Here is a 16057-nt window from a genome sequence, read left to right as displayed (position 1 = left end):
ACCACCTCCTGGGAAGCTGAGGCTTCTGGGAGTTGTAGTCGTCTGTGTCCATTTCCTCGTCCAGAAACGAGCTCTGAGCTGTCTTCTCTCCAAGTTTGCAAAGAAAGAGCACATTTGCGACAATTGAAACAGTTTAGCTTCCGGTGGGAACCATGTTTTTCCATTCTCGAAGGATGCAAAATCTAACAGGCAGAAACCCAGCTGGTGCAGCTGTCCCAGTTCGTAATTTATTGGGGGCCTGGTGGTTTTTCTGATGGTTTCCTTAGCTGCGTTTTTATTTTTAAGATTAAGTTACAATTGGGGAAAGTCAGGTAGTGGGGCTTTTTGGTTACATTGAAGCGCCCTCCCCTGACCGCTTCATCCCACAATTCCAGCACTAGGAACTCACTGCCAATTAAAATCAATCAGGCAGGCATCTTCACCTTATCCCTTTCAGCACCTACTTCAAACATTTTTTGTTTTGGCCAGCCTATCCAGACATGCAGAATATAACATGTGTTTAATCTCTTTTTAGCTACTGTTGTTTTTAGTCAACTTTTCCATATTTTAAATACCTGCTTTTATTGATAATGTACGCGACGACACCAGCACGGATACTACTGGCCCAGAGATGGAAAGAAGACAAAGTTCTGACCAGAGACGAATGGCTGATGAAGATGATGGACTATGCCGAAATGGCGAAATTGACTGGGAAAATAAGTAATTAGGAAGAGAAGAATTTTAAGAAGGAATAGGAAAAATTGATAATGTATATAAGAGAACACTGTAAACAACTAAAAACTTTGGCAGGATTTGAGTAATGCTTGCAATGTATGAAAACCTGTGGTAAAAATGAATTATTTTTCTTTTAAAAAATAGAGAAAATAAGGGAAGCAGCTGGGGGTGGGGAGATTGATAATGGTAACTATGGAAGGGCGGAGGGGAGTCAAAGGATTCGGGGAATCCTAAATGATGAGGTGGATGTTTTGTTTGAATTACAAAAATATGTTCTGTAAAACTATATATATATATATATATGGAAAGAAAACCTCAAAGCTGTTTACAGAAATATGAAAGAAAACATTTTCTCTCTCTATATATACACTGTATATATATAATGTTTATATATATATATTTCTGTAAACAGCTTTGAGGTTTTCTTTCCATCAAGCAAACTTAAATAAATGAATAAATACAGCATGCCCAAAACAGAGATGCACTCGTGGGGAAAAGTGATATTGGTTGATTTTCATTTTTTTTTTTTTTGGTTAATAACTTTTATTGTTTCCTGTAGAAAAGTTACAAGTTCATTTCACAGATACCGGTACTAACATGATCAATGCAAACCAGCCACTCTAAACGCTCCTTGCTCCTACAAAACTGTAACACTCTTGATCCTGATACCTTATAAATTGAATTTCTGCCTGTCACATAATCCGTACCGGGGTACTTGTCAATATAAGGCTGCAGCCATTATTTCAATTGCTGTTAATTGTCATTAAGAGTCAAGCAGGAGTAGGGCCAGCTCAAGATATTTTGCTGCCTGAGGTACAAGACAAGATGGCACTTTCTCCCAAGGCACATGCAGAAGCCAGTTGCAGTATTGTTGCAAGCTGGACTGTGCACACATTACCACTTATTCTAGCTCCCTTGTGAAACTTCTTCAGCATTTTAGTACAAATTTCTCCTAATAAACATATTTGTTTGGCAAGCAATTCCTCCTAATAATGTGCATTTTTGTGTTTTCATTAATATATTCATTTTATGTATATCTTATGCATTTTTGTAAATACTATTTGGTTGGAGAACAACATAACAAAATTTAGATAAGTGTGGATTTTGCTGTGGATTTTGGAAAGTGTGAATTTGATAAATTAGGCTTTAAATGTGAGTTGAACTTCTTCCCCATCCCTAGCTCCCACCTCTGGTGTTTGAAGGAGAGTATGGGGGTGAGCTCCCGTTGCTTGGTCCCTGCTCCTGCTAACCTAGCAGTTCGGAAGCACGTCAAAGTGCAAGTAGATAAATAGGTACCGCTCCAGTCGGAAGGTAAATGGCATTTCCGTGCACTGCTCTGGTTCACCAGTAAAGCGAGATGAGTGTCACAACCCCAGAGTCGGTCATGACTGAACCTAATGGTCAGGGATCACTTTACCTTTAACTTTACCAGTGACGTTAGCCACAGTCCACTGGTATCCTTCAGCTTCTTGAGAAACACTCCTGTGTTATTTGCTTCCCCTCAAACCAGTTTCCATCCAATTAGAAAACGGAAGCCACGATGAGGCTGAAGAGTGTGGGTGGTATTCAACTAAGTCCTACTCAAAGTAGACCTACTGAAATTAATGAATCCAAGTTACAGGTAGGTAGCCGTGTTGGTCTGAGTCGAAGCAAAATAAAAGAATTCCTTCAGTAGCACCTTAAAGACCAACTAAGTTTTTATTTTGGTATGATCTGAAGAAGTGTGCATGCACACGAAAGCTCATACCAAAATAAAAACTTAGTTGGTCTTTAAGGTGCTACTGAAGGAATTCTTTTATAATGAATCCAAGTTAGTCATGTCCATTGATCTCAATGGAACTACTTTGAGTAGTAGGACTAGCACTGAATATCAGGATATCAGGTAGGAGATGTTCCCATGTCTATCTGGAGGTGCCAGGGAATCAGGGGTTGAACCTGGGTCTTGCTACATGCAAAACATGGAATGGTTGACACCCATCTGTCTTGGGAGACAATGGAGGAGTGTGCCTTTGCAGGTGAGGTCAAGCAGTGGGACAGTTGCAGCGCCTGATGTGACTATAGAAACAAAAGCAGGAGAGAGATGTTTTGCTGCAGCTGGGGCAGATAAAGGCATCTGGTTGTGCTGCTACAGATACACCCAGGGGTGTAGCTTCCTATGCCCCTGGATACACTATGGCAAATCTTCTTTCCACGCTCCTCATGGTGGTCATGTGCTCTACTACTGAACCACAGCCCTGTGGAACTTCCACCAGCCTCATCTGCTACTGAATACCATTTACTGGGAACCACAGGTGGGCAGAATGAAAGGTAACTAACTGTTTTGAGATTTCCAGTTGGTCTTAATAAAGATAATGGGCAACTGCTGCTCTTGGAGTCCATTTCATGAGGGACCTTTCTCTTGCCTCTTCCCCCAGTTCAGTACAAGCATGAGATTTCTCTAACTGCTTTGGGGAGGAAAACTCAGGCAGAAATCTTATCTGTGTCTGCTTCTGCAGAGATGTAGTTAAACATCTGCAGTGTTTCCATTCAATGATCGTTATGAGGAACATCTGGAACACCCCCCCCCAAAGAAAGCACTTTTTTCAAAGCACAGTTGAGGAGAGGGAGGATACCAATAATTCTCTAAGTGAGTAGCAGCAAATAATAAAAATAACATAAAAAACAAAGCTGGACAGTTGTTTTGGACCTTGGGTGACGGTTGATGGAGACCTCAAATGAAAAGCAGGAAGATGAAACTTTCTGTTGACAGCTGCAATGAGAAGACCTCGAAATGGCACAAAAACAATCACCAGGGAAGCCTTGGTGGGATAGGAAGAGGTTCAGCTGCTGAGAGATAATATAAGGAGCTGAGTGGGTGAAAGGAAGGCCTGTGGGCAGCTGAGGAGGAGCTGTGAGGTTGCAAGAAGCTGGCTAAAGCGAGTAAGAGACTGAGAAGCGAAGTTGTGGATGCAGCCTGGTCCCCTTTATCCATCTCTAGTCAAAGGGGCCTAGTTCCAAGTAAGTAAGCAATGGCTTGTACACTTAAAAGCTTTGGCAAGGGATGTGTTGTATTATCATTGTTTTGTCATTTTAGGCTGAATGCACAGAGCTCTAACTAGTTTTGGCAGTAACCTAAGTGCTCCCTTTGGGGAAAAAGTCCTAATTCTCTTTTCTTTTAAGCTGCAATGTTAGAAGGCAATGTTATATAATTATATGTTAGAGTTGCCACATTTCAAAATGTGAGTTTGTTGAGTTTTGTTTTTGTTTTTTTGGAAGTTGTTGACTTCTAACATGGGTTGCCATACGTCCAGATTTTCCCAGACATTTCAGTGATTTCCACCTGGACAGTGCTTCTGACTGCCTTATTCTGGCTATGTCTGGGAAATTCCAGACATATGACAACCCTAATTACCGGTATGTATTCCCAAGCAATGAGCAGTCAAAAGGCTTGGTAAATGTCTTTGAGATGCTGGTGTTTAAATGGTGATACTGATAGCTAATTTGTTTTGCTTTCCCCCCAAAGTATGCTGGGGTGATACAATTTTGGAGACTGACATTCTAAATGTAGAATATAATTGTTCCCATGTCTGCTTGCAAAAAAAAAATTCTGTCAGGGATTCTATGCCTTAACAGGTGCCTGAAGCACATTTTAGTTGTGAAAGTCATATCCACCCAACATTTGTCTGTGAGATGCTGCTCTTAAAGGCATAGGTATCTTAGCTGCAAAAAAAGCTGGCAATCCTAAGCTAGAATCTCAAGTTCTCTAAAAATGCTATTTTTTGCAAACAATTGGGTAAAGGTTCCATTCACTGGTAGGCAAAACAGTCGTCGCGCCCCCCCCCCCCCCCGCTTTATAATATGAAGGAGACTATGAAAGTTTAACTGTTTGGTTAATCATTTTTAAAAAAATAATAATAATTGTAGAACCAGTTCTGTGAATTGTTGTATTATTTACCTGTACTACAATTCTTTCGTGCTACCATCCATCCCTCAGTGCCATTTTGGTTTTCTGACCTAAAAAAGAAATATTCTGGTACCTGTGTGGCACCTTCTCCAACTCTATAGCCCCTCATTATTGGAGAGCTCCTCCATTGCTTCCCACTCCCCACCTCTTAATATGTCCCAGGGGTTCCCAAACTGTCTTCCCCTAGCTTCATTCAGGTGATCTGCCTGGTGTCTGTGGATTTGTGGTTGGAGATGGGAGACGGCAAATTCATCGCATATTCATTTTTTTAAATAGTATTTTAATGTGCCTCCTTTATTCCTTATATATTATTATAAATTCTACTGAATGCAATAAAATGCAATGTATGAGAAATAGAAGCATCGATAAAGTGCCATTGAAATCATACAGCACGTAGCACTGCACATCACAATTGCTACAACAGGCTGCTGCAGTTTGCTGGTGGGTAGATTCTGGGGGGGGGGCACGTACACATTGTCGAAAAAACAGGAGAGGTGTCATCAGAAATGGGGACAAAAGGGGACATAGAATTCCATAAAGTTTTCAAATTTAGAAAGATTTACTCTGTTTTAAATAGAAATGCATATATCTCACCGTAGAGGGGAAGACTCTGCCTGCCTGACCTGTGCACCTGCTGGGGTCCTGAATGCTCACAGCTGGCTGGCTACTTCAAGGCCCCTCCTCTCCATCCATACTGTCCTCTTTAGGATTCTTTATTTTTAAACCAGACTTTCTACCACACTGAACAGCCCTTCCATCTCCAACTTCAAGTTCTCCAGACCTTGTTGGACTGCAATCTTCATCCCTGGTCATTGGCTAACTTTAAAATTAGCCAATGGTTTTTTTTAAATCCTGCTGCTCACACCTGTTCAGCATGATAACAACCAACCTTAAAAATGCAACAAGCCCCATCAAGGTGTAGGATTTCATGGTTTAACTCTGCACTGCGTGAACAAGCCCTTTCTTTTACCTGTCCTGAATCTCCCAACATTCAGCTTCGTCAGTGTACCCGAGTTCCAGTGCTATAAGAGAGGGAGATAAACATTGCTCTGTCCAAGCAAAATAAGAAAAAATCCTTCAGCAGCACCTTAAAGACCAACTAAGTTTTTATTTTGGTATGAGCTTTCGTGTGCATGCACATTGCTTCAAACTTAGTTGGTCTTTAAGGTGCTACTGAAGGAATTTTTTTATTTTGCTTCGACTCAGAACAACATGGCTACCTACCTGTAACTAGAACTATTGCTCTGTCCACTTTCTCAATGCTATGCATAATTTTACACCCTTCTATCGTGTTGCCTCTTCCTCACCTTTACTCCAAAACTAAAAAAAGTCCCATATGTTGCAGCCTTTCTTCATAGGGGAGTTGCTCCATTTTGTTTGCCCTTTTCTGACTACTACTACTAATTTTATTATTTAAAGCCTGCCCATCTGGCTGGGTTTCCCTAGCCACTCTGGGCAGTGGTGGAGCAAGCCGACCAGGCACTTGGGGTGGTGCACCTGCCCTGTGCCCAGGGGCGTGGCCAGCAGCCCACGGGGGCATACCGGGGCCTCTGAAGAGTCTGCCTGCCTCCTCCCACTCAGCCGCCCTACCGCTGAGGGTTAGGCGGTGGGTGGACCGTTTGGGGCACTGCAGAGCCTGCAGGCGCCTAAGCCACCATGTCATTCCTCGGAGAGACGCATGGCTCGGGCGCGCTGCAGGCCCCGTGGTGAGTGCTGCCCAACATTTGTCACACACACCCCTCAGTGGGGCACTCTACCGCACCCCCTTGCTATGCCCCTGACTCTGGGCGGCTCCCAACAGAACACTAAAAACAGAATAAAACTTCAAACATTAAAAAACTTCCCTAAACAGGGCTGCCTTCTGAACCTTTCACAACTCCACAATATCCATTTTGAGGTGAGACGTCCAGAACCGCACGAAATATTCCAAATGCAGTTGCACCATAGATTTGCATAATGGCAGTACTGTATGGTGCTGGCAGTTTTATTTTCAATTCATGTTCTAATGATTTCTAGCATGGGATTTGCTCCCCCCCCCAAGGTCACTGCACACTGGGTTGACATATTCGCAATATTGCCTATGACCCCAAGGTCTCTCTCTCTCTTTGCCCCCCCCCCCCCAGAAAGTGGCCATGAAGTGCTTGTTGCTCCTAGTTCTGGTCCTCCTCCTTCCTGCTACTGAGACAACTTATCACAGTAAGTTTCCCGATGGCCTTCCTGGAAAACAAAGAGGCTGCTGGAACATCATTAGTTTGTGGGAGAGGAGGGGTTATTCTTTTGATTTTGCTGCAACTATTTATTTTGGGCTTTTATCCTCTATTTTTATCTTGTGAACTGTCCCAAGATCTTTGGATGACGGGCAGTATATAAATTTCATGAATAATAAAATAAAATAATTTCCATTTTGACCCCCCCCCAAAGAATGTTTGCAGTCCTCTTAAGCCAGAAAATCATGGAGTGAAGTAAGGAAATTTGGGGCATACATTTATTTTTTTCCTGCTGTTTTCATGGGGAAACAGAACCAGGCATGTATGGAAAGGGTGAAGGAATAATGACGTTGTCCAATGACATTCGTTGTCACACCACGTCCACTGGGGTGGATGTAGTTTGGTGTGAGATAGTGGTATATTGGTCAAAAGCCACAGTTCTATAACACAGCCCGTCCTGCAATGTGAAAGGGGCATGAGAACACGGGACAAAAACATTGAAATTATAATCGAAAAACCAAATCCAATATTCTTTGTCTGAATGCACCCATAATATTTAATTATTATTTATTAATTTATACCCCAACAAAATTTTAAAAATACAATCCCAACTGATCAGACATTAAAAACTTCCCTAAATAGGGCTGCCTTCAGATGTCTTCTAAAAGTTGGATAGTTGTTTATTCCCTTGACATCTGATGGGAGGGAATTCCACAGGGCAGGTGCCTTTACCGAGAAGGCCCTCTGCCTGGTTCCCTGTAACTTCGCTTCTCTCAGGGAGGGAACCGCCAGAAGGTCCTCGGTGCTGAACCTCAGTTTCTGGGCTGAATGACGGGGGTGGAGATGCTCCTTCAGGTATACTGGACGGAGGCCGTTTAGGGCTTTAAATGTCAGCAGCAACACTTTGAATTGTGCTCAGAAATGTACTGGGAGCCAATGTACTGTGTTATGTGGTCTCAGTGGCCACTCCCAGTCACCAGTCTAGCTGCCGCATTCTGGATTAGTTGTAGTTTCTGGGTCATGTTCAAAGGTAGACTCATGTAGAGCGCATTGCAGTAGTCCAAGCGGGAGATAACCAGAGCGTGCACCGCTCTGGCAAGACAGTCCGCAGGCAGGTAGGGTCTCAGCCTGCAGAGCCGTCTTTCCTATTGGGCTTACTGGCACGTTGCACCAGGGCGCTGGCCTCTCAGGGGCGCCCCAGCGAGTGGGGGAGCTGCGTGGCTTTGCCGGCGGCCTCCGCTTTCCCTGCATGCCTGCCAGCTGCGCCCCGTAAACCATATGGCTGGCGGGCATGCAGCTTGCCTCCCAAGCCTCTGCGGGAGGAGAGCGATCCTCGCAGAGGCTTGGGAAAAGGTCGACAACTCTGGGAAAGGGGGGGGGCACCGGAGGGATCTTTGAACCACGGCGCCAGATATGCTTAAGACGGCCCTGTCAGCCTGCGTACCAGATGGAGCTGGTAGACAGCTGCCCTGGTACACAGAATTGACCTGTGCCTCCATGGACAGCTATGAGTCCAAAATGACTCCCAGGCTGCACACCTGGTCCTTCAGGGGCACAGTTACCCCATTCAGGACCAGATTTGGGACTGGGCAGCCCATCCAATCGAGGACTGTCCTCTGTAATGTAGGGTACCTGACCTCCCACCCCTCCACTGGCCAACAGAATGACGGCTTTCCTCTGCTGTAGGTCATCTGACGGAGCTTCCCAGTGTAAGAGGAGAAGCTGCCCCACGTCCTCGGAGGAATCTGGGAGAGCCTTGCTTCCCAAACCCATGCTGGAACCAGGGAGACTGCACTGTAGTTGGAAACAATGCCAACTGTACTTGTAAGCCAGGATTCACTGGCTTGCGCTGTAAAGGTAACACAGGTCTGCTGTGCTGTGTTGAAGTGCAAGTATTTCTCTCCCCATCCCCTTGCGTCCCTGGGTGTGGTTGGTCCCAATTATAGAACGGTAGAGTAGGAAGGGACCACCAAAGGTCATCTAGTCCAACCCCCTGCAATGCAGGAATTGCAACTAGAGAATCCCTGACAGGTGGCCACCCAACCTCTGTTTAAAAGCTTCCAGTGAAGGAGAATCCACTGCCTTCTGAGGTAGGCTTTCAAAGATCCTTCCTTTCATAGCACTTTGCTAAAAAAAACAACCCTGAAGGATCTGCCAAATCACATTTTACATTACAAAGGATTCTGGGGTATTTCTAAAGCAGGGGTGGGGCACCTTTTTCAGGCTGAGGGCCACAATCGCTTAAGACCAGCCTTCTGTGGGGCCACATGCCAGTAGTGGGCGGGACCAGAGCTGCAATCGGACAGGGCTTTTTCATGCACCCAAACATTTCCAGCCCACAGATGTGCACATACAGAGCCCTGCTACTAGTTCCCTGCAGAAACGGGACAGCAATTTGGGCCGCATTGGAATTGTCTGTGAGGGAGTGGCGTGCTTAACCTCCCACCCTAGCAATCCTGATAAAACAGAATCTCTCTGTGTGTGTTTTAGGCCCCATCTGCACTATAAAATCAAAGCACACCATGGCTTCATATTACTTTGAACCACTGTGGCTTCCCCCAAAAGAATTCTGGGAATTGTTTGTTCAGGGTGCTGCTGAGAGTTGTTAGGAGACGCCATATTCCCCTCAGAGAGGTACAATTCCCAGAGTTCCCTGCAAAGAGGGATTTACCGTTAAACCACTCTGAGAATTTTAGCTCTGTGAGGGGAAGAGAGATCTCCGAACAACTACAGTTCCCATGATTCTCTGGGGGAAGCCATTGGGATTAAAGTGGTACGATACTGGTTTAATGTATCATGTGGATGGGGTCTTAATGGTTCCTCCTTTTGCCAGCACTGGCCATGCCCACTGGCACACACTCACAAGTACCCATCCACCACTGCATGAGGTAGGGAGGCCCCCCACTTCCTCTTATTGATGGATTTTCTCCCCCAGAAATGGTGGTGAAACTGGAATGCAGGGAGGAGTTCATGAGGATGCTGGTGAGGAAGGAAGCATTTGAAATGCTGAAGATCCCGCTGGCCTCTCTCCATCTGAATAGCCGTACCTGCCTGGTCTCCGAGCAATGGCAAGATGGTGTCAGTTACTTTGGTGCAAAGCTGACTGGGGAGAACCACACCGCCTGTGGCTCCACCGTTCATGTAAGTGCTTTGGAGCAGCTCATAAAGAAGATCCGTGCAAGCGTGCAACTGCTTATTTTTATTTCATATACAATCTGGAGCAATTTCACAAAAACGGACATGCTCACTGCCTTTGATAGCCTTCCTCCTCCTTCTCTTCTTCGTGTTTTCCCCCCTCTTCTTCCTCCTCCCATCCATTACATTACAGAAATTCAATCTTGAAGTTCTTTCTTCTTTGCCGATCACTCGTAGCTGAGTTAAGATTGTCTTCCATAAACACAGTTTTAACAATGGGTCTGTAAGTGACTGGAGGCCAATTCTGGATCCACAGTGGGGACATTGGTTTCCAGGCAGGAGTTGATCACTGTGTGGATTTGCCAAGCGTGCCTTCCTCTTAGCACGTTTCTCCCTTGCGTCCTGAGATCAAGTGTCTTCAAAGCCCATGACACCTTTGGTAAAGGCTGTTCTCCAACTGGAGCACTCGCAGGCCAGTGTTTCCCAGTTGTCAGTGTTTATACTACATTTTTAAAGATTTGCCTTGAGACTGTCTTTAAATCTCTTTTGTTGACCACCAGCATTACGCTTTCCATTTTTAAGTTCGGAATAAGTACCGTGGGCAGATTTTATATTGTTGCCCTCTTTATTCACGTGTGGTTTTGAACCCCCTAATTCAGTTTCTGGTCCATTTTCAGATCAATGAGACTCATGTGTCCTACACCAATGTGATTGAGTCTGGCAGTGACAATGACCAGAGTGTCATCACCAGGAGTGTCCGGACCAGCTTGCACTTCTCCTGCATCTATGCCTCCAAGCAGCTGATTGGCCTGAACTACGTGCTCAGGCCTGTGGACAAGTAGGTTGTTGTTGCTGCTGTTGTCGGGACTCTGCCCAGGGGCTTCCTTCTGATGGCCACAGCCTTTGGCCTGCTCCCCCATCCTTGCTCCATTGTGGCATGTGCTGCAGGGCTGGCCAAGAGGGATGGGGGAGAACTTTGGTTCAGTTTAAAGGCAAACCCGTCTAATTTACACTTCCTGAAACAAGATGCAAACCAAAACACAGCCGTCCCCCAAAATTCACACTTCTCCGAATTTTGCAATGCAGTTCTCCAGCCGAGAATTGTGTGAAAAAATGCGCATAGAAATGGAAAGCGAAAATATGAAACAAAAATACAGAATGAGAAAATGTTTTGAAAACAATCTGTATACGAGGCACAATTCCATACGTGTATATTAGAAAATCGTACTAAAATGCTGTGAATTTCCATGAGGATATTTCAAATCCTGCTGGAAGTGAATTGGATCTTAATGCCTGAGGGGGTCTGTAGGGAAGGAGGGGGTCTTTCAAGTATTTGGGACCTGAGTTGTCTAGGGCTTTAAACAGCGGTGTTGAATTGGACATGGAAACCAGTGTACCAGGTTATATGAGATCTAAATGGAACCCCAGCTGTAATCTGGCCACTGAATTTTGGACTAGTTGAAGTTTCCAAGCAGTCTTCAAGGGCAGCCCCACATGGAGATTATTGTGACAATCTGGTCTGGAAGTGGGCCAATTAAATGGGCCAATAGTCTGATTTGGTACTTCTGAAAATGGGTTCTCCTTAGGTATGCTGGAATCTCTGTCTTCTCATTTTGTCTTCACTTCTTCTGGCATTCATCACCTGAGTTTGCTATTAGAGATACTTATTTAACTTCCTTGTATCTTGTCCTGGGACTCCAGAATTGGGTGGAGAAAGGTGGTGATTGTGGGAGAACGGATAGGCGTGGGCAGGTGGGCTAGTTCTCCCCCATCCCATGTGAATCCCTGACTGACTCTGGCGGGGTTTGTGTGTGTGGCTGCCTCTTTTCCTAGGATTGTCCAGTTTGCCGTCAAGGAAGGGGACTTCAAAGTCATCATGGAGCTGTATGAAAACGCCAGCTATGTGCGTGCCTATCCCGAGTTACCACGGATGCTCCACATAACAGACATGCTCTACGTCCTCCTGCAAATAGAAGGGCGGGATCAGGCAAAGTACTTCTTCCTTGGCATAGAGGATTGCTGGGGCACTCCGACAGCTGACCCACTAGACAGGACAAACCACTTCCTGATCATGAAGGGGTGAGAGTCTGGCATGGGATTTGTTGCGGGGTTTGCTCCTGTATATCTGATTTCCCCAACTTGCTTTACAAGTAAACTCCACACACACACACACACACACACACACACACACACACACACACACACACCAAAATTATTTATTTATAAAAAATATTTTTTCATACCTCTATACAGTATCATAAACAAGAATTTCAAAATGGTTTACAGCAATGAAACCATAAAACCATACAATAAAAAAATTAATAAAAGCAGGCACCAGTTCACCATTGGGGAAAGATGTATTCTAAATTGTATTGGGGGGGGAATGTTTCCGGCAGCCATTTAAAAGCTGGCAAAGAAAGCACCTACTGAATCTCCATTGGCAGAGAGTTCCACTGGACTGAGCCGATGACCCTGGAGGCTCGGTTTCTCATGGTTGTCAAATGAGCCTTGCCAATGCAGAGTATGACCAACGATGCTCCTAAAGCTGCCTGTGGGGTGAAAGGCACTTTGCACATTATCAAATGCACTCTTCTTCTTTTTTTTAAAAAAATGCATTCCAGGACTGAATGCTTACAGCCTGGGTTAAGTTGGGGGCCTGAACATTTAAGCTTGTACTTGGTCTCTTCCAGGTGCCCGCATGACAAGACGTTGACTTTCCTCAATGCCGTTGGTAACAGCACTGTGGCAAAGTTTAGCTTTCAGATGTTCCAGTTCAAAAACTTTCAGGAGGTGTACCTGCATTGCCAAGTGCGCCTTTGTGTACCGGAGAACAAAGAGCCCTGTGCCAAGGTAATCTCTCTCTGTGTGTCTTTAAGATATTAGGCACTCTTTCACATCTCTGTAGGGTGTAAGCCACGATTGTGGTGCTACTGGACTCACATGTACCCTCAGAGATATTTCCTGATGCCCGCAGAGTCCCATTGACCTTCCCCTCCCTTGTGCTGAAAAAATATCTTGCTTAGTCAATGGAAGGCTCCCCCCCCCCTGCCACCAGTGAAATCGTTTTATAATGAGTGCCTCTGTTTTATAATGATGCGTATGTCTGTTTATGTGTGTGTAAAGGTAAAGGGGACCCAGGTGGCGCTGTGGTTAAACCACTGAGCCTAGGGCTTGCTGATCAGAAGGTCGGCGGTTCGAATCCCTGTGACGGGGTGAGCTCCCGTTGCTTGGTCCCAGCTCCTGCCAACCTAGCAGTTCGAAAGCACGTAAAAATGCAAGTAGATAAATAGGAACCGCTACAGCAGGAAGGTAAACGGCGTTTTCATGTGCTGCTCTGGTTTGCCAGAAGCGGCTTTGTCATGCTGGCCACACGACCTGAAAGCTATACGCTGGCTCCCTCGGCCAATAATGCGAGATGAGCGCGCAACCCCAGAGTCGGTCACGACTGGACCTAATGGTCAGGGGTCCCTTTACCTTTACCTAGTTGGATCCAGTCCTATATCTGGGTACTTCAGAGTGCAGGTGGGGCCTTGCATGATTTAATGCTTCACACGCACACAAAGCTAGGTTGGTGGGGGAAGGCTAGGCCAGATTTTCAGATTTTCCGGTTCAGACACACCTGCTGTTTGTGGAAACCTGACCAGATGGGCAGGGTATAGATAAATTATTATTATTTATTGCTACTGGTGTACTAAACTTGAGACACTGTAATTTAAAAATAGAACTGTGTAATCTGCTACACTGCTGCTATGCCCGGTATATAAAAGTAAAGGTCCAGTCACGGACAACTCTGGGGTTGCGGCGCTCATCTCGCTTTACTGGCCGAGGCAGCCAGCGTTTGTCCGCAGACAGTTTTTCTGGGCATGTGGCCAGCACTTCTGGCAAACCAGAGCAACACATGGAAACACCGTTTACTTTCCCGCTGGAGTGGTACCTATTTATCTACTTGCACTTTGACATGCTTTCAAACTGCTAGGTTGGCAGGAGCTCACCCCATCGCGGGGATTTGAACCGCCAACCTTGTGATCGGCAAGCCCTAGGCTCTGTAGTTTAACCCACAGCGCCACCCGCAGTACAGCAAGCAAGTAATAATCCTGCATTGCAGGGGTTGTGGTCTGACTCCACAATTTTGATAATGGGAACTAGTTGGGCCATAATTTTTAAGATACAGCACAACAAACAACTGTTTCTGGGAGGGGGGGAAAATAAATTGTAATGATCATTTCTGATATATTTTCATGCTTGTCAACTGCTTTGTGAGACTAATGATCTGAAAAATGACAATTAAGCGAAAATAATTTTTTTAAATAAACATTTAAACGTACTTTGGCTGCAGGTATGCCGTACATTTAAAGCACCCACTCCTCCCAAGATTCCTGGAAACTATAATTTACCCCCTCATAGAGCTAGAATTCTTAGCATCCTTGGCAAACTAAAGCTCCCAGGATTCTTGCGGCAGGGAAGTCTTGTGCTTTAAATGTGTGATGTGTACATAGTATTTCTTTCAACCTTTTTTTTAAAATAAAAAAAATCTGCACAGTCATTTGTAATACAGATTAATGCATAAACAGGGCACAACAGAGTAATGATTGAGCATGTGAAAATGACACAGAGCAGAGCTTGGCTGATCTGTCTACTGTTGGAAACTGATAGTTGGACTACAGGAACCCATGCCCTGATCCAGCACATTTTTTTTAGATTCTTCCCTTTCCCAAGACTTGTTGCAAAAGATCAAATGAGATGCTTGTGTATTGTATCCTTCCTTGTGGCTCTTGGGAGGGAAGAGGAGATCTGTCTTAATTTATTTAAATGGTCTTTGAAAGCCAAAGCTTGATGGGCTTGCAGAGATGGCTAATTATGTGGCTGTAATGATTGTGTTCTATAAGATGGTGCATCTTTGTACACATTCATCAATGGACTCGTCCCCTTTTTCTTCTTGATCTTGACTGCAGCAATGTCCCAGCAAGCAAAGAAGCAAGAGGGAGCTGGTTGATGACTACCGGAAGATCATATCCTATGGTCCCATCCGTTTCCTGGCCTCATCACCCTTGGAAGTGCGGGATGCTGAAGACCAACAGCTCATCTGGAGTACGTACCTATTTTCCTGGATCAGGTCATGAATGGCCCAGACCAGCATTTCCCAACCTGGTGCCCTCCAGATACTTTGGACCACAGTTCCACTCACTCCTAGCTGGCATAGTCAATGGTCAGGGGTGATGGGAAGTTGTAGTCTGAAACATGGAAGGCATCGCCAGTTTGGAGAAGGTTGATCTGGGCCACTGGTGTTCAGCCTTGGGCCCCTGCTGGACTCCATTCCCATCATCATCCCCAGCCACTCTTGGTCATTCTCTCTTGCCACAGCCCCCATCCTCAGCCTGACTCTCTCTTTCCTCCCCTCAGGAATGCAGTTGTGGATCCCTGGTGCAGTGGTTTCAGCAAGTATTGCTGTTGCCATCATCTTGATTGCTGTTGCAAAAGCCATGAAGAAATGAGCAAGTTGTAAAAACAAACAGCAGCAGCAGAATTCCAAATAAATGCAAATAAATGTCTCACTCGCCAGCTTGCTTTACTCTGCGAGTCAATTTAGAGGCGAGAGATAGGATGTATGATGGAACTGTTTTGTTCTCAGCTCTGCTGTCCCATTTCACACAGAAAGTAAGCAGTGAAGGGACTTATTTGGGTTGTGGTACTACTGTGGGACTATCTCCTTGGTGGCAGGAGGCTGCAGGGCCAAGAAGGGAGCTTCAGGGACCCAGATGCCTTCTAGCCAACATAGCAAGAGAGGCTGGTCCAACTGGGTTGCGGTGAAAGGTAATGAGACATTCCTAGATTAAGGTTAAACGAGACATCCCTAGTTTAAAACAATCAGCATCATCTTTTGGCCAGTTCACTATGTAGATAAGCTACTCCCAGGTATTTTGTGATTTTTACCACCATATTTATTTATTTGATTCATGTATATGCTACCCTCCATCCAATGAGTATCAACCTGGGTCCCCATACGTTGTTGGGACTATGGCTCTCAGCCTTCCTGACCATTGGTGATGCTGGCAGGGGC

General features: G+C 45.2%; 1 protein-coding gene across 1 annotated transcript; it reads left to right on the top strand.

Moving 5' to 3' along the window:
• The first annotated feature begins 2707 nt into the window (after positions 1-2707).
• Positions 2708-15491, top strand: LOC118086771 (uromodulin-like). The gene is made up of 8 exons (XM_060276458.1): positions 2708-2729; positions 8551-8721; positions 9800-10005; positions 10677-10837; positions 11833-12078; positions 12690-12849; positions 14952-15087; positions 15400-15491. Exons 1-8 carry the CDS (start codon positions 2708-2710, stop codon positions 15489-15491), a joined length of 1194 nt encoding a protein of 397 aa, XP_060132441.1.
• The last annotated feature ends 566 nt before the right edge of the window (positions 15492-16057 follow it).

The sequence above is a fragment of the Zootoca vivipara genome, chromosome 6, assembly GCF_963506605.1.
Source record: "Zootoca vivipara chromosome 6, rZooViv1.1, whole genome shotgun sequence".
NCBI lineage: Eukaryota > Metazoa > Chordata > Lepidosauria > Squamata > Lacertidae > Zootoca > Zootoca vivipara.
The sequence above is the reverse complement of the archived record's forward strand: the minus strand, read 5'-3'. Positions and strand labels throughout refer to the sequence as shown.

Excerpts from the sequence above, each read along its gene's own strand:
- LOC118086771 (XM_060276458.1), top strand. The coding sequence starts at position 2,708 with ATGGAGGAGTGTGCCTTTGCAG. Across the intron at positions 12,079-12,689 it reads CACTTCCTGATCATGAAGGG|GTGCCCGCATGACAAGACGT; the intron begins GTGAGAGTCTGG and ends GGTCTCTTCCAG. Across the intron at positions 12,850-14,951 it reads ACAAAGAGCCCTGTGCCAAG|CAATGTCCCAGCAAGCAAAG; the intron begins GTAATCTCTCTC and ends TCTTGACTGCAG.